This window comes from Ruditapes philippinarum, unplaced genomic scaffold (assembly GCF_026571515.1).
Source record: "Ruditapes philippinarum isolate M1 unplaced genomic scaffold, ASM2657151v2 ctg2571_1_1_1_1, whole genome shotgun sequence".
Lineage (NCBI taxonomy): Eukaryota > Metazoa > Mollusca > Bivalvia > Venerida > Veneridae > Ruditapes > Ruditapes philippinarum.
The window spans coordinates 270962-295803 of record NW_026864273.1 but is presented as its reverse complement, the minus strand read 5'-3'; the positions used below and the strand labels follow the sequence as shown (position 1 = coordinate 295803).

General features: G+C 32.0%; 1 protein-coding gene across 1 annotated transcript; it reads left to right on the top strand.

The window, feature by feature from the left end:
• The first annotated feature begins 15996 nt into the window (after positions 1-15996).
• Positions 15997-23980, top strand: LOC132725031 (sialin-like). Its single transcript, XM_060710017.1, has 9 exons — positions 15997-16088; positions 17592-17828; positions 18542-18629; positions 19823-19918; positions 20252-20388; positions 21523-21672; positions 22162-22294; positions 22577-22818; positions 23620-23980. The coding sequence occupies exons 1-9, from the start codon at positions 16020-16022 to the stop codon at positions 23839-23841; spliced, it is 1374 nt and encodes a 457-aa protein (XP_060566000.1). The 5' UTR covers positions 15997-16019; the 3' UTR covers positions 23842-23980.
• Positions 23981-24842: the final 862 nt, after the last annotated feature.

Below are 24842 nucleotides of genomic sequence, written 5' to 3'. Positions count from 1 at the left end.
ATTTTACTTTTAAAGGTTATCAAATAACAAAACTTTATGTCTTATGTTTTGCAGATCACAACAGATGTGACAAACAACAGATGTTACAAACAACAAAGATATCAAATGAAGACCAAAATGGACATGCATTGTACCAAGGGCATTATCCTATTGCGTTGTGTCCTCTAACGAAGGTTGTAAAGCAAAATTTTTGGGGAAAATTGGGCCCTTTATTAACATTTTAAAAAGACAATATAGTTTTCAAAAAAAGGTCACTTTCAAAACCATGGCGAATTTTTTCGTTAGATTTGCTTATATGTGTATCGTGAAATGGGGGTTGAAAAAAAACCCAAAACGGGGTAAAAAACGGTCTAAGAAGAAGAAAACTTCACGTGTGTTTTGTATTTTCGTCCCGGGGTTTTTTCATCGCATTGAATTTTTATTCTAAACATTATCAATTTGACTGGACTTTTGACCAAATACAGTAAAGGGAAAATATTTAAATTGGGTGGAAATTAAAGGGGTACTAAACGGCTCATTTTTTAGATTTTTCCGGGTTAAAACTATCCCCCAACACAAAAATATTGGGGGAGAAGGGGCGGGAAAATAAGCGGGGCGTTTTGTGATCGATTAAAAGTTTTTTTAAATTTAAAAACCTTTCCCCCGCAACAATTTAAAAGACGAATTTAGAATGAAATAAAACAATGTAATATGGTTTTATGTGGGAAAACCTTGACCCCGAATGTTCCCCTTTTCTTTTTAAGTGCAACAAATGAATGATAATAAACGGGAATATAATTAAAAAATCCAAAAGATACCCTCGTGCTTTTCCCAAAAGACGATCTTCCCGCAAAGGGAAACTTCCCTTTTCCCAAAGGGAATATGATTTTTGTTGACCCAAATCCACTTCAAAAGTTTGGGAAAGTAGTTGAACGAGAAAAAACACTTTCAAAACGGAAATTTGGAAATATTTTAAGATATGCCCGAGAATTTATGGTTGTCCAGGGGAAAATCGTCCAAAAAAATTTGGACAGTACTAAAAGATTTATGCTTTTCTGAAAGGCGAATTTGAAGCATTTTCATACTGCGATTGTAACTGTTACGGAAAATGTGCACGAGAAGTTGGTGAACCTTTGTTCCACTCTAGTGAGGATGTTTCGAATATTTTAGAACGGAAGTTTGATTATACTCTTGTGTTAGACGCAGACACGGGTGTACCACGCGGTGGTGTTTTTGAACTTTTGCAGATTGCAGCTGCTCATCCGGAAAGGGGTATCATCCAACCATCGATAAAGCTTCACTGCTCAAAAGATGATACAATGTTTATGCATCTTGAATCAATGCGACAAGCAATTTATGAGCCAATGACAAATGCCATTACGGCTTTATTCAATCAATCGTCATATTTCGGTAAAGCATTGATAAAGAATAAACTGTACATTGATTACGTTATAGGAACTAAAGATAACTTGATAGAAGAGTCCCCTGTTGATGTTTCAAGCCACGAACTTTTTTGAAGGCAGTCTATTGAAACCATTGTACGCAGGGTAGTACCTATTTACTTGAAGCTCCAAGTCATTAATTATGTCACGTGGAAATAATACGCGAACGAAGAAATGGAACAGAGGTGAAAATTCCTGCGGCAAAGTATTTTTGGAAGATGGTTTTGGTAAACCAATGAGATGGGAATTCAGAAACGATACAAAGATCAAAATTCAATAAAAAACCAAAGTGAAAACCGAAATCAAACTCGATTTTTATCAACAATCATATATTGCCTCATTCCGCTTTAAGGCAGATGTTGATGAAACCGGCCCTTCTTTTCTGTAAATCCTTTTGCACATTAGTGTTCATCTCAAAATACAGATACGCTTCGATCATAATAGTTATGTTTAGTGTGTGTTAGTTTTTTCCAAAATTTTCGCAACCTGTTTGAAAACCGAGAAAACTACAAATATGTGAATTAAAAAACCAATGGCTTCCCTTTTTTTGAAATTCCCAAACCGGGAAACTTAGTCGATGTTTTCGGTTATGGCAGCTTTAAATATGCAAATATCTCGTTTAAAGAAAAATGGGCCCCAACAGAGACTGTTGAGGGGGGAATTAAAAAATCTAAAAATCCTTTCGTGTCATTTTAAACACTTGGGGGGGTTTATTCTCTTTTTGTTTATTTGGGTTTTTTGGGTTAACTTTTTTGGGAACGGGGCTATGTTATTCCGGCCCAATTGTTAAAACACTATTTTTAACTTCCATTGACAGGGGGTTTCCGTTTTTTGCCCGCCAGATTTAAATGTTGTAAACCAAAGAAAATTAAACAAGCCAAGTTTGTATGGAGTAGTACACTCAGAACAGCTGGGAAAGTTGACGATAACGGTTTAAACAAACAATATCATCTGGAGATACGTACAGAAGTCTAGGAAAACTTGATAACGAAGGTGTTAAATTTGATAATGTTTGTAAGGATTCTCTTCTGTCTACTTCTGCTGGATCAACAAGCACATCGTTCGAGGACACACATAAATTCGGAAGAAAGAAAGTCCTTACAGGAACCACAAAGTCCTGGTCAGCTGAAGTTGAACGCTTGATTGAAATAGGCGAGGGAAGTGGATATATTTGGCCAAAGACAAACAAAAGTAGGCGAAGCAGTAAACTAAGCAGTAGAACGTATACTACTTATGACTACAGTGATCTCCGAGAAGATAAATACGTGACGATAATAAATGTGACGTCACCAAAGTCTTCGATTGATAAAGAAATTGTTAGGGAATCACATTCACCACATTGCTTCTCTTCTATATCAAGTAGAAAATCTAATCCAAACGTTATCTCAGGAACTTTGTCATCAAGTAAGAATGGCTACGAAACAATAGATACACGAAGAAGTAAAGGTTACGAAACTATAAGGGATATAGATCAAAATAAACGAGAGCACATCTGGTATGAAAATAACATTACATATGTCGCAGTAAGCGGTCTTAATTTAAATAACAGTGAAACGGATGGGTTGCCAAAAGATTTTAAGATTCGGCGGAATCTCAACGGAAAACCTGTTTTATGTGAAGACGAAGCGCAATCAGAAAGCAGCGGCAGCACGGTAGAAAAACTGTATCAAAATATTGGTTTAATGAAACAGTTTACTAGCAATCAGTAAATTCAATAAGTAAACCAACCATTTGAAGGTTACCGGAAATTTGTGCTTTCGTGGCGTTAAGTTCAAAAGGTTTGAATCAGAAACTTTTATATCCGCACTGATATTAGTTCGATTACGATGGACAGAGGGGTGATTAATTTGTTCTATGGGAGATAGAAAAACAAGCAAAAGAAAATGCCTGAGGTTTCTTTCACCAGAAAAAGTGCCGTCATTTTATGGTCAAATGTGGTTTTTGTGTTTTTTTTTCACAATTAGGAAAGAAGGATATGCTTGTGATGTCACAAATTCGACAAGTTTTTGTCGTTATGAAAGTGCAATACACAGTCATACAGTTTGCCATAAGAAATTATTGCATGCAGAATTTAATTCCAAATGGAGGGAATATTTTTAGAAGTTAAGAGGAGATAATGTAAACAGTTCAAATGAATTTAATCATTTTACAATTATATGCATATATGTTGCACTTTACTGTGTTTTCCGTTTTGCTACTATTATTCACTTGTATATTATGTAAATGTATATACTCCATAACTTATTTCAATTTATCAACATAAATATTTTTCTATGATTTTGTCATCTTATTACATTTTGCCCTTACGATCCAAAACACAGACTTTGTAATTAAAGTCTGTGTACGGAGGAATACGTACATTCGGCCTTTATGTAGCATAAACTACTGATAAGTCGCCATCGTCTAATCTTTACAATTCCTTATCACATTGCGTTTTCTGTGGTATTATAAAAAGCTAATTCTTTATATCTATAGGAAAAGGAATCAGGAAAAAGTGTGAAGGTTTAAAGTATATTATTCTTATTTAAACAACGTCCCAAAGCCATTTTAACGTTAGATTACAACCAAGTTGTGGTCGATCAGCCTACTAGTAATTTGAGCTAAAGATATTCTTCTCTCTCTAATCTAATGGGACATCCAGGAGAGAAATATTGAGTTTTGTCAAACAAATAGTTCTCAAAAATGTATGCTTATAGTTTTAAGTAGCCTAGATAAAATCTACTCCAATGTCATATTATCCGTTAGGAACAGCTTACGGAACAAAACTAAATACGCGAGAATCGAAGACTCAAATTTATTGAGTTAAACAGAGAGAAAATGAAAAAGAAACATCTCTCAGGCACCTAAGCACCGGTTTATATCTTGTTAAATTTTAAACATTGAACGTATTAGAATTAATGATCCCAAAAGACAAGAAAAATATTTCTACATTATTAGATTTATGGAGAATCACTCAGCACATAACACCATATGCCTCCTTGACCTGGAATTCATTTGTGATAATTACAAGAACTAACATGAGAAAATTGTAGACAATTCTTGTTATTCTCGTTCTTCTTGAGTTTTTTTGGTGACAGGCAGGGACACTTTAACATTCGTTTGCACAGATTCAAGCATTAAGGATTAAAATGTGACATATAAATTTTACCATTATACTTGTTTACTGCATGATTCTCCGACAGCTAAGTGTACATGTACACACACCGTTTACGTAGAAGCTATCAAATTAAACAACGAAGAAAAAAGGTCCGGATACGTACTTTATTCGATAAGGCATAAATCCATAATTACTTACAGAAGTGATTCTTTATATCACGTTACTTGTGAATTAAAAGTTTGCCCGTGTGCCCTGTCCTACCTGGTGCCCTGCTGGGCTCCTTGCCTTTGGTCCTGTGTTGGGGGTGCGTTCATTGAATGGCGCCCTTCCTTGATGATCTTGTTTTTTCATATTCTTTATAAGCACTTTGTAAGCGCCACGCCAGATTAGACATGTTTCTTGATCAATATTTAGAAGATCAATAAAAATTGTTGTTTGTTCATATCATTTGATACTAAATTAAATTTTATATTAAGCATAATTAGCATAATTCCACCTTTAAACAATTATATAGGGAAAGATAACCAAAAGCCATATGTATCGCATATTAAAGAAAATTAAAAATTTCTGGGTAATTTTTGCATTCATTAAATCATTTTGGCCAATTTGCACTTTTCATAAGTGATTATTAAGATTTAAAGCGCAAATTAGATTTGTAATGAAAAGTAGGAACAAACGGTAAAATTTCATTAATATAATTTTAAGGCGTCCTTGAAGCTAAAAGCTAAATACTTTAACCATTCATCTTATACCATTTCGTATTAAACGGATAGATTATTTCTACACATAAAAACAAAAACGAAAGAAGAACAGGGTTACGACAAGCTCAGCATTATGGCCCGTACCTGATGAGGGCTAAATATTAAGCGGGCGTTAAAAGGGCTGGAAGGTCTCGGGTCCGAGCTCAAAACATCCCAAAAAAGATTAAACAGTCAAATGATATTCTATTTATGTATATACCTATTTTCTTCTTGTTTACAAGCATTCATCTGTTCCACAATAGCGTTAACAAAACATCACTAAAACTAAGCTGAGAATACAAAGTATTACCACTGCGAAATATATGCTTGCAAAACTGTGCCACTGTCATCAAAATATTGCAACATAAAAAATGTCACCCATCGTTTAATAATACTTGTAATTCCAATATCATGTTTATCTATTTCAAATGAAGTTAAGAGAAAAGGGTCGTTATCACGTGAGTATCGGTAAAAAAAACTAAGTCGTCAACAAAATATAACAATTACAGCAACAGACATGAATTCTATTACAAACACAATTTTATTGCACAGCTTTAACCAATCAAAATACTTGTAAATGTAAAGAATAGAGTATTTTGTTTAAAGTATCTTTTATCAAAGCTGGTATAAATATTATTCATATCTGATTAAAGAAACTTAACACAAGTCCAAAAACCTAAAATAAAAATACAATGTAAATCAACCAGTGCATTTGAAACAGAGAAAAATATCCCAAAATAAACATTTAGAATCGAACACTTTATGCCGTCCTTAGTCTGATTTGAGTTTAAAGTCATGTTGCACAATACGAGTAAAAATGAGTGATTGAACGATCTTATATTTTGCACATACGAGGAGTCACTTTGAAAATATTTTCAATTCATGATTCATCTGATTCATGCTATTTTGTATGAAAAATGAAATGCTTTACAAAACGGTTGCCAAGTGCTGAAATAAACACGATATAGCTGTTTGAAGGCACGTTTTTTGTTTGTTTGTTTTTGTTTGCTTTAAGACGCACCAACACAGTTTATGTCATATGTTGCCGAAACAGGAAATATGATTTTGATAACCCCGGGTGTTAAAAATTGAAAGCAACACCAGGGGTTAGAACCACCTCAGTTGCTGGATCTAAGAGATGCATAGATTCCAGTAATTCGAACCCATTTAGTCACCTCTTACGATCACGCAGGGTTGAACGGTTTAAGAAACGTATTATGAATCAAAAAGAAAATAAGATACGGTTTGTTACCTATTAGTTTAGGAACACATATAGTATGCATTTGTTATTTATTTTTTTGTTAAAATGGGTACGCTGAGAAAAACGTTATTTTTGTATAACGTATATTTTCATCATAATGCACATTTTTTTAAATAACTAAGTTAATATATAACCCATAGGTTAGTGTACCATGCGAAGTGGCTATCCATTAATGAACAATAAACTTAGCAAACTGGTTTATTGAATGATATAGCATTATGAACTATATTATTTTTGATTAATTGCAACCTTTTATTTAATTATCAGGATAGAAAATTGTATTTTTGTTAATTCAACATTGCAGTCACGTGTTCGACTAATTTTTATGATATATTTTCTCACAATGATACCTTCTAAAATTGATATCATACCGTTTAAAGGAATGTTAATAGATTTGCGCTGTTGTGTCTGTTATATGATATATTGTTATTTATTACAACCTCGAACTGAATAGCTCGTAACTTGATTGATTCATATCAATTAAAAAATCTAAGTTAAATTAAAACACAATTGTTTACATATTTTGATAATCTGATGGCCGTTTCCGGATTAAAATGTTATAAAGGCTTCTCTACAAACAAGTGACCACGTCATAATCTTAAATCACCCACAAGTTTGAAATTACATACCTGGAACAACATTTACCATACCCATATAATTTAAATACCTCACTGAAAACAATCAATTATACATATCCAAAAAAGTTTTCATTTTTAACAGAGCTTTATTGAAAGCCTAAAGAAAGTGTTAGCATCACACCATGCATCGTTCACGGCGTTTGATTACCAACATTTTATATTACGAGTGCATGTACAGCACCTTTACATATGGAAAGCCTTGACTGTCTTATAATTATAAACCTAAACGTTGTTATGTCCATATAGCAATATATTGAGTCAACCTTTCCTTATACAATGTGCTCTCATTAATATATTATATGGATCCATCATTATATGTAGTCAACTGAACAATATATGATGTCATCGTGTTTTTATATGATGTCAATCTATCATTATATGTTGTGCATTTTTTTCATATATTATGTGGAGCCATCCTTATATAAGGTCAAAATAACAATAGATGATGTCAATCTTTCCTTATATGATGTCAGTATGCTATTATATGATGTGAAGTTATGAATAAAATTATTATGTGGAATAATTCTTATATATAGTCAACATTATAATTATGATGTCAACGCGTCCTTATATGATGTCAATCTATCATTATACGATGTGCATTTTTCAGTATATTATGTGAAACCATCCTTATATAGAGTCAACTTAACAATATATGATGTGAATATGTCCTTATATGATGTCAGTCTTTCATTATACGATGTGCAATTACGAATATATTATGTGGAACCATTCTTATATAGAGTCAAAACAACAATATATTATGTAGAACCGTCTTTATATAGAGTCATCTTAATATTATATGATGTCAACACGTCCTTATATGATGCCAATCTTTCATTATACGATGTGAATTAATGAATATATTATGTGAAACCATCTTTATATAGAGTCAACTTAACATTATATGATGCCAACACGTCCTTATATGATGTCAATCTTTCATTATACGATGTGCACTAATGAATATATTATGTGAAACCATCCTTATATAGAGTCAACTTAACAATATATGATGTGTATGTGTCCTTATATGATGTCAGTCTTTCATTATACGATGTGCAATTACGAATATATTATGTGGAACCATTCTTATATAGAGTCAAAACATCACTTTATTATGTAGAATTGTCTTTATATAGAGTCAGCTTAACAATATATGATACAATTTACTTTGAGTTTTCCCGCTGTTGCCACGAACGGTGCATAGTGAGATATAACCCGGTAAATTTAACCCCATCAGTATAATGACAGAATCACACGATATAAAGATGTTAGCATATAAAGCAGCGGTCGTATGACAATATGCACATCGTATAATGAAAGATTGACATAATATATTGATCAGTTGACTGTATATAATGATTCTACTACATAATATATTTATAAATGCACATCGTATAATAATTGGTCGACATCATATAAAGACACATTAACATCGTATATTGTTCAGTTGAATTCATATAAGGAGGCATCCACATAATATATTTATGAGTGCACATTGTATAAAGAAAGAGTGACACAACAACGTTCATTTATATAATCATAAGACAGTCAAGGCTTTCCATATTTACAACCTGTTATATTATCCTAAGACACACATGATAAACGATTCTGTAGGTATCTCCAAGTACTTTATATCATGCCATAAAATATCTGTCAGTTTTCTACGGTGTAAATGTTGAAAACACGATATTATTTTATATCGAGTTTTCAACATAGTCCTTTCGTGTTTTCACCATCGTTGTTTAACGCATCATCTTGCTCTATCGATGAAAAATAAAGATTAAATTTTCAGCATTTTCGCATGCAAATAAACTATTTCAGTAGCATGATGTCAATATGAATAGTATATTCGTATAACATAATTTCACAAACTTACAATATTTTGATCGTTTAAATTAAACATTATGATGTGAAAAATACTCAACAAAATGAAAAACTTTAAAAGGGAGGAAACTAGTATAACCCAATGAACATTATAATAGGACATGATTATCTCCCCTCTAATAAAAAGCATTATTAAAATACAAGATTTCGCATAATGCCAATTATATGGTGGCATATTTCTGCCACCAGATAACGTGATACCTAACTAGTTAATTAAGAGGTTAACTAGATACGTAACTAGTTAACCTCTTAATTAACTAGTTAGTTATGTGGTTATCTGGTGGCAGAAATATGCCACCATACAATTATAATAATTATTCTGGAAAAAAACGGTGCAAGCTAATTATCTGAAACTTTGCACATAAGTTATTAGTATAGATCTACATCAAATGGAGTAATAATCTCAAAAACATATTTCCAGTCCCGTCATGTCAAAAAACCGCAGTGGAGTCCCTTTAAAGATCTATGCAAGGACTGGAATAATGGTAATAATAAACATACAGCATTTTCCAGCCGTGTTATAGGATAAGTTATATATTGAAAAATTCATAATGGTAATTTAATATAAAAAGAATTCTTATGTTACAAAAATGTTTATTCATCTTTATACAACAACAACAACAACAACAACAACAACAACAACAACAACAACAACAACAATTTATTTCAGCATTTTCTAGCCTATAATAATAAAATAATGTGTAGTGATAGGTCATATAAAGATTACTGTTAGCGTGATTATTTAAACAAAGAAGCTTTTGATCAGTAATAAGAGATTGTTGATTTAAAACAAACAAAAAAACAATAAAAAACAACAACAAAAAACAAACAACAAACATTAAATATTTCTAAATAAATTTTATACGACGCCAACTAACAAAGAAGCGTAATTTTCACAAATTTTCACTTCCATCATAATGTATAAATACTATAAACTAACGGAGTGTGTAGTTAATCCAAATATAATTCATATTTCAATAAAGTTCATAAAAAACTCTATGTTAAACTTCAATCTGATGTTACGGAGTTAACCGAAAACCCCCGTGGATTTACGATCTCCTGATCTTAACAGAAACCTGATATTTTATAAACAACGCTGGGCCTATCAGTAACCTAGATTTGTTACAGGAAACTCTGGAGCAATAAACACTTATCTGATGACTATCATGTTGAGAGATAAATCAGTAATACATGTATACCGAAAGATAGTCCCAGGGGAGCAGGAACAGGTTGATTGCTCATTTTAGCATTGGTCAGTGTGAGCAGTATTCTTAGACTCTGGTGGAATATAGCATAAAAATGGCTGGAGAGGGAACAGAGAAAGGTTTGTGATTTTCTTTTATGATAAATTATGTTCATACATTCATAAAATATGCTACTTCTTGTTTGGAATTTACATGAAAATCATAGATATCGTTTGACAAAACTTTACGTGGAAACTATGGTAGCAATTTTTATTTTTAATTACATGAAGATTTTCCTATGCGTAATGCGTTTTTTATCAAGCTTATTCTAGGAATTTCACACTGAATGCAGATAAGAGCAAACAATGTGCGGAAATATATCAGTTTCTCTCTACTGCAGAACATATATAAACACTGCTGCAAGATCTTGCACTTAGTAAAATGCAACCAAGTTAGTTTGAAATCTATGTAATGCACTATTTACCTGTAACACATGTTGTTGATTTTTGTTGTTTTCGAAAAAGAATTATTTTTGTTAACAATACAAATGATACAATTTATTATTTATGTCGTGCTCTAGACCGCATGAACGTATCGGGCTCCTGCCAGTTTGTTCAGAACCTTGCCAGCCTGCATTACCCGTGCACAAATATTGTATAAACAATAACATTAAAACATAGTAGCAAAACTTTAATGAAGATAAAGATAAATGTAAATTTATGTAAGTAACAAGTGAAAAGTTAATTAAAAATCAAGCTTTTAAAAATGCGCGTGTAAAATTGGTAAGAAGCAATTGGTACTGTATAATAGAATCAACTCATTAAGTTGTTTAATACTTCAATTTCAAATTCAAACGTTTATTGCACAAATCATGTAAATTAAGATATATGACTGGAGCACAGAGAGTGCGAAAGATTTATTTTCTTCTACATTGTTTTATAACTTGTTAAATCTTATCTTCATTTTGCATGAGATAAAATATAGAGTTTGCTTACTCTAGACGTAATTTATTTTTGAATAATCAGTATTTCTTTCTTTACTAGTAAAGTAAAACCAAGTGAACATCTGAATTTTCAAACCTGTTTTCTTTTACTTTACGAAAAAAGGACAAGTTCTAAAACGGTCTAGTAAGTTTTAGACGGAAATACTTCCTGGACCGTTATTTTCATTCAATTTGGACTTCTGTCTCACGCAAAACGTCTTGGTATAGTGATAATGCTTACATTATTTTTTTCCGAAAGCATATCTTGAATAGCGCTCACATTAGCTTTAAGAAAATAACTATTAACTAACAAAATATTGTACAATATAAATGTATAGACTGCCCGATGAAGCTGAACAATGTAACATGTAACAACTATTGGCACACGAATTTGAAATTTTGTACATAAATAAGACATTAACATTCAGTAAAACATAAATGTAAAGTAATTGGTGGAGGGATAGGTGTAGTTTATTGGGGTTATTTATTCATTGGTAGCATTGGTTGTATTATTTATTTATTTATTTATTTATTTTTATTTATTTATTTATTTTTTTGACTGCATTAGAAACCCACGTGCAATTATTATCATTATCATTATGTTTTTAGAAAAGATAAACCGATTGCTCAAAGATAATACTTAGTTCTAAAGTTATCGGCTCATATTATTGCTCCCATACTTACCACTATATTCAATAACAGTATTCTTAACAATACATTTCCTAAATCATTCAAAAATGCAAAAGTCATTCCTATACATAAAAAGGGTTCTAAAAGTGATAAAAGAAATTATAGGCCAATTTCCATACTTCCCTTGATATCACTTATTCTTGAACGTCATGTCAGTTCACATTTAAAGCAATACCTTGAGAAAAATCAACTTCTATACCAACGTCAGTCTGGATTCAGGTCAAATCATTCATGTCAAACAGCATTGATTAGAATTATTGATGATTGGATTACAGCTATTGACAAAAATGAAATAGTTGGTTCAATTTTCCTTGATCTCTCTAAAGCTTTTGACTATGTGGATCACTCTATTATTATTGAAAAGCTTAGAATGTATAACCTAGACCCTTCATCAGTTGCTTGGTTTTCCTCCTATTTAGATTGCAGAACCCAACAAACTTTCATATCCGGTTTATATTCAGAGTCAAGTTCAGTAACTACTGGAGTTCCTCAGGGCTCAGTGCTAGGTCCTATACTGTTTTTAATATATATCAATGACCTGCCTTTGTCTATGGAAAAAACAGAAACTGATATTTTTGCTGATGACACCACCCTTTCAACCTCTGATGTATCCCTAAACAGAGTAGTTGAATCTCTTACTCATGATCTTTTAAATGCCAACAAATGGTGTGATTTGAATCGCATGTCTATCAATGTTAACAAAACTAAGGTCATGTATATTTCCTCAAAACACAAGCAAAATTATATTCATGAAAGTAATCCTTGTATTTTATATAAAACAGAGCAAATTTTCTGTAGCTCTGAAGAAAAATTATTGGGTATTACAATTAATAACACCTTGTCTTGGCAAAGCCATATTGATAATGTTCTTAAAAAGTGTAACTCATTGTTACATTTATTATCACGTATAAAATTATTCATATCTATACCTGTACGTAAAATGTTTTACAATGCATATATTTTACCACATCTTGATTATTGTTGCATAATTTATGGTAACTGTACGTCTTTTCTAGAAGATAAACTCGTTAAGTTCCAAAAGAGAGCTGCAAGACTAATTCTAGACAAGATTATGACACTCCATCTGCTGAACTTTTTTCTGAACTCCGCTGGATGACCTTTTCACAGAGGGTTGTTTTTCAAAAAGCTATTATGATGTTTAAAATAATAAATAATCAGGCGCCTTCCTATTTATTGAATAATTTCATTTTATCGTCAGATGTTCATACTCGCAGTTTGCGTTCATCATCTGATTTTCAACTTTATACCCCTAGACCAAATACTGAACAATTTCGTAAGTCTTTTGTTTATTCTGGATCTTGTATTTGGAACGGCCTTCCTGATTATATTAAGTCTGCTACATCTGTTAACCATTTTAAAACCTTATACTTGAGGTTTTATCACGCATTGATGTATACAAATTGATAATCTCCTGTATGTTTTTACATTTATGTATTTTAATAGTTTGAAAATGTTAAATTTATATTGTTCCTTGTTGAGGGCCTCATGGAAGATTGATATGTTTGTTCAAATGAGTTCTCTCGTTAAATAAAGTCTTTATTATTATTATTATTATAGTCCAGGTGCATGACTTAGTTCAAGAAAATATTTCTGGTTGTATAAATTTACCGATAAATAAAGTTAAATAAAAACATTATTATGGCATTAAGATAATAATATGTTATGTTAAAAATAAGAGCGAGTTAATACATTTCGACTTGCACATATTTCACAGAAAGAAAGCAATCGAGATTTGTTTTGGTCTGGTAACTAAATTGACAAGTCTTATGACAATTAGCTACGAACATCTGTAATTTGTTGAATGACTGCGCCATCAAAGACGTATTTTATGACTTTGATTGGACCCCTAGTGACCAGATGCAGGCGATGTAAGTGCCTATGCAACTTGGCACTAATTGTGTAACAAGAGGTCACATTCCGTGACAAATGTGTTAAATATGTTGATGTTTGTGAATAAGAAAATTTCATAATCTTGATATTATAAGTATATTGTATGGTTAATGAAGACACACAGTTGTATTATCTCAATAAAGAAATAAGGCGGCTTATAAGCCCATTATAGCATGAAAATCACATATTAATATAGGGTTAACGCACGTTTTTCCGTGTTATAACGTCTGAAGAGTCCCGAGGAACGGTTTGTGCTCGAGCCCGGTAGGGAACTTGAATTGATTCAACTTCCGTAACAACAAAAAATGCGCATGTTTATATAAAAATATTATTATACTGAGCTAATACGAAGAGCGTGGTTTGAATATATACATAATGGCTATAATCTGATTACTTAAAGGCACATTATCCCTTAGACTGAATTTTTCCGCTTTAAAAAAGGGCAAACATGCATTTCATTTTTTTTTTTTAATTATTCATTTTAGACAATAATCACCTAAGAAGTAGCACTTAATGTGAAATTATTTGTCATAAATGTAGCAAAATGTAAACAAAGAAGTATTTTGACTTCCATACAAAATACTAAATCACTAAAACTATACTAAATATAATTAACAAAATCAAGTTTCAGGTAAATGGAAAGTGAGTAAAATTCTGGAAACTATAACAGGACACCAAAAATAAAAGATAAACTTTTGAGAAATTTCTAGGGACAAAATTATTGGGCCTTTAAAGGTTTGCTTTTAAGGAATAAGAAAATGACAGGACAAATTTATTCACAATAAGGATTTGAGCATACGTTCCATACATCTCCGATACATGCAATACAATTTAACAAAGGTCTATAGATATCATATGGAAGGGGAGGGATGGGTTAGGCTTGTTAGGAAGATGTGGTTAATTTCTGTTTGAATGATCTAGTATTGTAGTCAAAAGAAATAGACACTTATTTCTAAAATCAACTTACAGATATTCTTACTTATCTATCTAAATGAAAGCCGTGTGTTTATGTCAATGAAATGACTTGTAACTTACCAGACCTAAACACATCTTTGTCGTTTTTTATTCATTTTTTATGAACAAACGATGAATGTATTCATAATTTCACTTTAATGAAATTAATTATACATATGTTATAATGCATGTTTTACACGTCTGCGGAGTATATGTTGTAACAACTATGCAGCATCAAAACAAACTTATTAATAGTTTTACAGCTGGGTTCTTTGGAGTTTAAATACATTAATATGATGAAGTTAAACCTTTCATAAGAACTTAAGATCCTTTCTGCAAAATAATCCGACGAATGAATGAATGAAGGAAGGAAGGAAGGAAGGAATTGAATGAAGGAAGGAAGGAATTGAATGAAGGAAGGATGGAACGATCGAATAAATAAATAATAAAATAAATAAGATTATAAATGAATAGATAAATTAATAAATAAATAAAAATGCACGGTAGTATGACCTGTTAAATGTTTTTACTGTAACACCCGACCATCTCTGTGCATCTTTTTCCCCCATTTCCGTTTAATTAAAAAAATCCCAGAAAATTATCATGATATTAAATAAATGTTTTATTATTTAGATGGTTAAGATAATTAAATATTTTTTTTTTCTAAATAAAATGCTGATAATTAAGTTATTGGTATTTAAATTACATGCAACTTATTTGCAATCATAAAAAAGAAAATGAAGGATTTGTACATTATTTTAGACCGATGCCTTTCATATTAATTACTGTGATGTAGATTAAATGTTGATGTATCACATATTATTGTAATTTCAAACTATAAATTCAGCCCATATTCATCACATACCGTAACAAAGATAATATACTTTAATTATATCAAATGGCTACTCACGGTCATACACGGAGAGTACCGAGATCTGCCGAAGTTTCCCGACTTTGTAATTGAAAAATTGTTTACAATAAATTGCCACCTATTATTATTATTATTATTATTATTATTATTATTATTATTATTGTAATCATTATTTTTATTATTATTTTTATTATCATTTTTTATTTTTTAAATTATTTTTTTCACCCGCCACTGTGGTGCCTAGTAGGCTCCCCACTAAACTACCCAGGGCTTTTTTGGGGTTAAATCAATTTGTATGCTTTAAACGAGTGGAAAATGAGTGGGGCTATAGTTGCATAAAATAAACAGGGAAACCAAAAAACAGCACCGCAGCTTGCAATATGACATCCGGTTCGAGCTCTCTGTTCAATGATTCTAAATCACCAGAATCATCGTGCGATACCGTTCAGGTGTGGTATAACATTATACATATATTTAATCAAAGGTTATATGTGTTTATGAATATAACATATATTCATTTAATGGATAAAAATAAGTCTTATTTTACATGCATACACACATCATCAAATATGTAACAATGTAAACAAAAGCACAATTATAGGCACATTATATTTAGTGAACATATCAACATTTAAATCAGCATATCAAATTAATATAAAAATTATGTAATATAAACATCATTTAAGATAAACAGCATAAAAATATATACGTACACATATGTACGAGAGTAAAAGCCACATATAATACAGCTTAGACTTAATACATAGATCTAAATTTTGTTCATCTACATTTTGTTCATCTACATATAAATAATTTGGCCTTAATTCTAAGCATTTTCAATGAAAATCAGATAGTTTATGACAAATTAGGCCTACGATACATTGATTTATCATCATAGCGAAACATATATCGAAATCAATCGCTTGTTGATGAAATGATTATTGAAAACTTTTCTGTCGTGATACAAAAATTAACTTCACAACTGTATCAGTTGAAATATTAGAGTTTTGCATATAATAAAACTGATATTTTAGAATCACTACTCACGATTTCGTAAAACACTGAATTTATTCTTAAAATATGATATGCTCCCTTTTTTTTAAAAATGTTTTTATCGCAGATATTTATTGAAATCTATGAAATCATTACTGATTTCGTCTAATTTTAATAAGAAAATGCACAAAATATGTTTGTGAAGCTGCATTTCCTATAACTGGACAGGTTAATTTGGCTCTTTCTTAAAAATACATGTTTTTTTTTTTATAACACTATGTTTTTACGGTGTCCTGTTAGGGCCACCACAACACACATATATAACTCGAAACAAAGAAGAAACGATGGTGAAAGGTCGAAATAAAGAAATCACGATGGTGAAAATTCGAAGATACGATGATGCGAAGTCGAAAATTCGATGGTGAAATGTCGAAATAACGAAACCACAATGGTGCCATCGTACTTTCGACTTTTCATCATTGTGTTTCCGACTTTTCACTTTCGCAGTATCGCCTTCTTGTTTTGCATGCGCAATAAAATTACAATTAAAATTGTTTCTGGCTTTGGATGATGTTAGCATGAGGAAAGTACATTGCGCGTTTTGTTGAATTTTAAGCGTTAACTGGTTCGGACTATAGGTGACATCTTATACAGATTGTCATTCAGTGCGCATGCTTAACAGGAGGACGAAAATACGATGGTAAAAAGTCGAAAGTATTATGGTGAAAAGTCAAAACTACGATGATGAAAAGTCGGAAGTACTATTGGGAAGAGTCGAAATAACGAAACAACGAAACCAAGAAAGTACGATGGTGAAGCACGAAATGATTGTGTATTTTCAAAAAAAAACGATGTTTTTTACATTTATTATCAGTACTAATATAAAATTTGAGTATTATATATCTGTAATTTAATTTACTTAGATAAATCAACTTAATTTTCATTCAATATCAATATAGAGCGACGATACATTCGACTGGGATTCAAAGACGCAAGGACTAATACTGGGCTCGTTCTTCTGGGGTTACATTATGACGCAACTTCCGGGAGGATGGATAGCTGGAAGATATGGCGGAAAGCACGTGTTTGGATGGAGCATGCTTGGCTGTGCCGTGGCAACTTTACTTACACCTCTTGCAGCTCGAACACACATGATACTCCTTATAATTCTCCGTGTAATTGCTGGACTGTGTCAGGTAATTCAATTAAAACAAAATTCAGCACAGTATCAATTAGATCTTTAGATGTACCTGTAGCTTCTAAACAAAACCAGAGAGTGTGAATTTTGTATAATGATATATATAAAACGAATGACATCCAAAGCAAAATTAATTAGATTCCGGTAAAATTACGATTGAAAAATATGTCTGACACCATCATAATACATTTTAAAACGCCTTTATAACCAAACAGATTTAGCTTTTAGAGCATTTACTCTCGTTTTATAAGTATATTTTTATAAAAAAAAAAGTCATGGTTACTTTTATATCTGTATATTAACTAAATTCAGGGGGATGTTTACATGATATTATTTTTATTGGAATTAATTTAGTCAACAACTCCCAGATTTTTCTTACATTTTCATCGAAAAAACCCTACCCCTTTTAAATTTTTTTCGAGGGCAAATTTTTCCCAAAACCGACGGAAAAAGGGGCGAAAAAATTTCGATTATTTAAAAACACGGTGTATTTTCTCAAAAAAACCCCTAAATTTTTCTTTGCCCGGAAAATTTAAAAATATCGCAAAGGTACAAGTTAAAATATATACACAGTACAGTGATCGGAAGTAGCAGAGATATGTAATTAATATAAATACATCGTAGTAAATGAATTGCATAGCCTTGGATTACATGGTGCAATGTTTTTGTCTAGTTTCACTATAAAGTATTTAATTATATTCATATTTTAAGGGCGTGGTTTGGCCATGCATGTCGATACTGTTTTCATACTGGGCACCACCTCTGGAGAGGAGCAAACTCAGTGGATTTGTATATGCTGGTAAGTTTCGACTAAAATCATTAGAAACTAGGTATAAATTTAAAGATTATCCAAGTTATTTTGTATTATTTTGAAATAAAAAGATATTAATATCTAGATTTACTGGTTGTCCTCGACATACCGTATAGAATCGACTCCATTGTCTAAATTTAACCGATTACATAATCCTGTTTTGATTGTTGTATATTTATAAAATCATGTATATATGTACTATACATGCATATGTTTAATCCATGCTCGAGTGTTAATATACCCGTGGCGTAATATGAAAACCAGTTCAAGCGAAAATTTTCCTTTAAACAAAAACACCCGCATTTTTTTTTAATTTTTGATAATTTTTTAAAATTATGTTTCAAATTTTGAAAAGAAAAGGAAAAATAAAATTTTAATCAGGTATTTTGGTTTGTCAATTTAAAAAAAAACATGTTGTAAAGAAAGATCTTCCAGAACAGGTTTAAATCATTTGAGCACTCTCAGAGAACAGGTTTATCTCACCTGAGCACTGTCTAGAACAGTTTTAGTACATTGCTCAGAGCACAGGAGTTTGATATTCTGTTTATAAATAAGATATGTACCTCTCTATTTAATAAATTTTTAAGCTTCTTTGCTTATAAGTCAGGTTTTGTGACTGCCTGATGTCCGTCTGACTATCCCTCTCAACAAATCTCAAGCAAACCAAATCGATTTTGACGACAACACATAAAAGATCGTATTGTTTCAACGACAGTTTTATAAATTGGTCCAGTCTGACTAAGTAGCTGGAAACAGACTTTGAAAATGAACATTTTAAAGATAAATTTCTGCTCAGTAACAAAGCTTAGATATTTGGCACATGTACAGTAGCATCACCTTACGTCTTCTGTGAAAGCTATATGAGCCGCGTCACGACAAAACCAACATAATGGGTTTGCGACCAGCATGGATCCAGACCAGCCTGCGCATCCGCGCAGTCTGATCAGGATCCATGCTGTTCGCTATCAGTTTCTCTACTTGTAATAGGGTTTGTAAGCGAACAGCATGGATCCTGATCACGCAGGCTGGTCTGGATCCATGCTGGTCGCAAACCCATTATGTTGGTTTTGTCATGACACGGCTCATATGATTTCTGAGGTTCTAATTAGTGCTCGCTCTGGGAATCACTTAGTAGACTTGTATAGCAATATAACAGAAATAAATTTTGAAAACTAATTTAGGTTGTCAAGTTGGTGTGTTGGTGACATTCCCTTTGTCCGGGCTGCTGTGTGTGTACGGCTTTGACGGCGGGTGGCCAAGTATATTCTACCTGCTAGGTGAAATAACTTTTTGTTATGCCATTATTTAGTGTGAACTAATATGACATCATCTTTTTTTCATTTTGATGTAAAAGAACAAAATATAATATATTTTATATGTCAAACAGGTTCGAGTCGGCTTCGACCTTTGACCTTATCATTGAAGCATACGCTTTTTAAATTTTCTAACTTTTCAATTCATGTGTTTTGTTTTGTAAGACAGAAAGTGCCTTTTATTAATAGACATTAAAGTTACCTTAACATTTAGCATCATTTAAGAATTATAAAAAAAATTCCTGCCTGGTAACAACGTAAGTTTTCTTTATCTACACATCCGATATATTCATGTAGGTGGCTGTGGGCTGATTTGGTTTGTAGCTTGGTCGTTCCTAGTTTATGACTCCCCTGTGACACACCCTAGGATTTCACCACAGGAGCGCGAGTATATAGTTGACAGTCTGAAATGCCAAATCGATGTTAGCAAGAAGGTAAGATATCTTGAACCATTACCCTGATTACACACCGTACTTTTTCCGAGGTTTGAATATGGTACAGTCCATTTAAAGTTTAAGGGATTTCGATTACAAAATACAAAAAATGGTGAGCAACTAACAGTTTGAAGACCACTTTAAGCTAAATATGTATTGTTATTCTGTATACTAGAACACTTGGAACAAGCCGGTCTAACGGCTGGCTTGGCTCGACCATATATACTGGTGGATAGACGATTCACTTCCGGTTCTATGTTAAGGGTTAATGATACATGTAATTAACTTATATATTCACTTCCTGTGGACATGTTATTGTCATCTACAACTTTTGAGTAAAATTGTCACAACCTTTGAATTTAAAATGAGTGTTTGGGGTAGTCTAAATCGCATATCTTCTAAGTGCCTTTGTCGTGTACGTATTGTTAGGGCGATCTAAACGCAGTCTCCGTTGCATACTGACTCCCGAAAATTCGACTCTAGTTCTAAGAAATGTCTTGACGTCACATGTATTGTCGTAAAAAATCTTTGGATCTTTATAACATTTTTGAGTTTCTTTATATCATCGAAAATTTTGTCACTTTATCTTTTCATCAATTGACTTTATTATCGGTCTGTGCAAATATGCCATTAGAAATTGTAATTTATAAATTAAAATAAGCATTGCTCTTTGAAATGAATGTACATGATTGTACATTATTTCGAATATACAAATATTTTGGTTACGGGAAATAAGCATATGAACTGAACATAAGATGAGGGTTTGTTATGTCATCTGTTTTCCTAGAATACAACCTCAAGTGATGCCTGTGTGCCTGTGTTAGTGAAAAGTCTATTGAGTGAATTATCATTTCGACAAAGCACATTTGAACTTCACTTTACTCCAAGATTTTTAAATATACCCCTCAGTTTTCAATCACGGGATAAAATGTACACTTACAAATGAAATCTAGTCTGCAGACTGATCTTGTTTCTGAGAACTTAAATATTTTAAAGATAAATTTGCTTCCGGCTCCTCTCCTTGTTACTTGTTTTTAACCATTTTTTACAGATTAAGTGTTGACCGATATGGTATTTTGATAGGATAAACTTGTTTAAATTTGATAATGCAAGATAAATTTTGCCTCGTTTCAGTCGACAGAAACACCATGGCGGAAAATATTTACATCGCTTCCGGTTTGGGCAATAATTGTAACACACGCATGCGCAAACTGGGGAACATACACGTTTTTGACGAATATACCAACCTATATGAAAGATGTTTTGAAATTCGACATCAAAAAGGTAAATAGATTAAAAATATCTGAAAACAGGTTAGGAGGCTCTATTATTTTTAAAAAATCTTTTAATTCCAAACCAAATTGTTTCTTTTTTTTGTTTATTAATATCAAGCAATATGTATTTATTAACCTATGAATATGCGTTTTAACAGAACAATGTGCAAAATATTATGTTTTGAAACAAAGAAACACAATGGTCTGTTGATAACATATTTCAGCATGGGTGCAAGTTTTCAGGCATATGCCTGAAGCTCAGGGTTTTTTTTAGACAAATTTCTAAATGTTTTACTATTAGATTATGTAGCAAAATGATAATGAATTACAGTTTTCAGGTTTTTTTTCCAATTTTTCAACTTGCATCAATGTATTTGTTAACATTCTATCCTTCAGTAGTTATACAATGCGTGAATCGTTGCAAGTAAAAGACTGATCTACTTTATGACTTCATTTATAAAATTATCACTGAAATAATAATATATTCTTGTACATATAGGCAGGATTTTTGTCGGCGCTTCCGTACATTGGTTTCTGGGCAATGACAAATGTTTCCGGTCAGCTTGCAGACTGTATGAGAACAAAAGGATATTTGAGCACGACTAACGCTAGGAAACTGTTCAATAGCATAGGTTTGTTATACAGCGGTTTGGGCGACTTGTCGCTCATAGTTTTAAAGAAAGTTGCGTAAAATTGTGCTCAAAATCATTTATTTTCAAATTGTGTTACGCATATTTAACGTTGTTTTAGGAAAGACTGGTTAAAGTAGAATTTAGATCTGTATGTTTTTTAAAATCTTTAAATAGGATCGTTTTAGTGCATAATAATTTCTAAATATCTGTGTAAAATTCTAAATATGAAATGTTATCATTGTACATGTAATTAAAACACATTCTTTCCCTTTTTACATGTAGGAACTCTTGTGCCGGGAGCTTTAATTATTATCACCGGACACCTTGACAGTCATCCGGGCTTTGCCGTCGCTATGTTAACAATTGGCGTTGCTATGTCAGGATGCCAGTATGGAAGCGGTTTTATCGTGAATCCGGTAGATATAGCCCCTAGATACGCTGGTATTATCTTTGGGATTTCAAATACGTCGGGGACACTAGGGGGCGTTCTAGCACCAGTTGTAATTGGTATACTTACGGAAGATGTAAGTGTAATTTATTTACTGTACACATGATCCCAAAACGGCCTCATTAAATTTTCTTTACTGGACATGAATGTACTTAATAGCATATATATAGAAACTATCATTTCGAGTAAGTTTGCAGTAAAATGTGCAGAATTAGACCAAAAACATCGATTTTATTAAATTAAGCATTTATTTTCAATGTATATCATACCTTTGTACTGTACAGGGTTTAAATATAATTTTTATGAAGGATCACTAGAGCAATGTCAATATTTTTGTTTCAACATTAAAACGTATAAAACTAATAAATTCATTCAACACTACAGTAAGGATAAAAATACGATTTTCTCATTTTATATCTGTACAAAGTGCTTACAATTTTTCAGAGATCTAACTTTGTTCATCTTCATTTGTTATCTATAAATTCATACACAATGTTATATTTGTTTATCACATACCCGTGCCATTTTTACGACTCCGTAAAATGGTATTGCACGGTCGTGCATATATTTTGACGTGACGTCATTTTCGTTTTATAATACTGCACGTTTGTAACGTCGCTTTTCATTGGATAATCGTGACGTTTATATAGATTTATATACACGGCTGCTGTCGATATCCACAAAATGATGCTTGCTGTATTATAAATTCGTTGACAGTTTATATGGCCGTATATAAACGGCTGTTTGCAATATAACCCTCGCCTAACTAATAATATAAACATAGCGCTAAGACGCGCTAAATGTAAGCAAACTTACACTCATTCAATATCCTCTATTTCCTAATACTAATACAGTTTTTATTTTTTACTTTTCACAGAAAACCAGTGAACAGTGGCAAACAGTGTTCTATATAGCAGCTGTTATTTACACTGTCGGGGCAGTATTTTATATTATATTTGGTTCTGGCGAAGTACAGTCCTGGGCTCTTGATACAGACGAGATAATCCTCAAACACACAGTGCCTGTTGAAAAGGGCGGGACAGTTGAACAAGGCGGGAATGAACAGCAGGACGGCGTGTGCACAACATCAAACATCTGATAATGGTTGTATTTTAGAAACACACATAAATTTGTGCTTTGACCATGAATTTTATCTTGAATTTAGTTCCTTTTAGGGTGAAAGACATGTATAGTATATATATATATTGACTTTGTGTATCCCAGCTTACTGCATTGATCACATGCCCATTATGCGCCAGAAATGCTATTTGTTTCACAAAAAAACTGAAGTTTTGGAATCTTGTTACAGTTTCTAAAAAAAGTACTCATTTGTTATATAGTTAAAATATCTTTTGATTTTTTTGCTTTGTTGGCAATTGGTATAATAATAGTGAATAGTGTTTTGTATGGAAGTCAAAATAATACTTTGCTTACAGTTTGCTACATTTATGACACATTATTGCACATTCTGCGCTACTTTCTTCAGTTGGTAAATATCTAACATGCTCTTAATGCATTAGTTAAACAATATCAAACACATGGTTGACATTTCTAAAGACTTTCATCAATATGGATTTCTGAGGCATAATGTGTCAAATGTAATGTTAGTTTTTATATTAAATGTAATGTCAGTTTTTATATTAGCCTTTCATTTCAGTTAAGTCGTAATTGAGAACATTTATGTGAAATGTTTTGATATGAGCTGCAGGTTCCATGTTAAGAATACAAATTGATTGTAATTTTTTTTGTTTATTTTTCATGCACTAAGTAGAATAAGAACTGTATATGATATAAATATAAGTTTACTTTTCATTTGTATGTAAGCCGATTTTTAAAAACAAATGTTTTTAATCTGGTTATGCGTAAAGTCTCACGATTTTTAACTCACCTGACCACGAAGGGGTCAAGGTGAGGTATAGTGATGGGGCTATGTTCGGCGTCCGTCGTCAACAATTGGGTTATTAACAGTCTAGCAGTCACAGTTTTGATTGGATCATCATCAAACTTTGTCAGAATGTTTGTCTCAATAAAATACGGATCGAGTTCCAAGATTGGTCATCTCGGGTCAAAAACTAGGTCACAGGAGCTAAAAATAGAAAA

Bases quoted from the DNA above. Each gene is read 5' to 3' on its own strand.
- LOC132725031 (XM_060710017.1), top strand. From the start codon at position 16,020: ATGACATCCGGTTCGAGCTCTCTGTTCAATGATTCTAAATCACCAGAA. The intron at 18,630-19,822 runs GTAAGTTTCGAC...AAACTAATTTAG, and splicing joins CAGTGGATTTGTATATGCTG to GTTGTCAAGTTGGTGTGTTG. The intron at 22,295-22,576 runs GTTTGTTATACA...TTTTACATGTAG, and splicing joins GAAACTGTTCAATAGCATAG to GAACTCTTGTGCCGGGAGCT.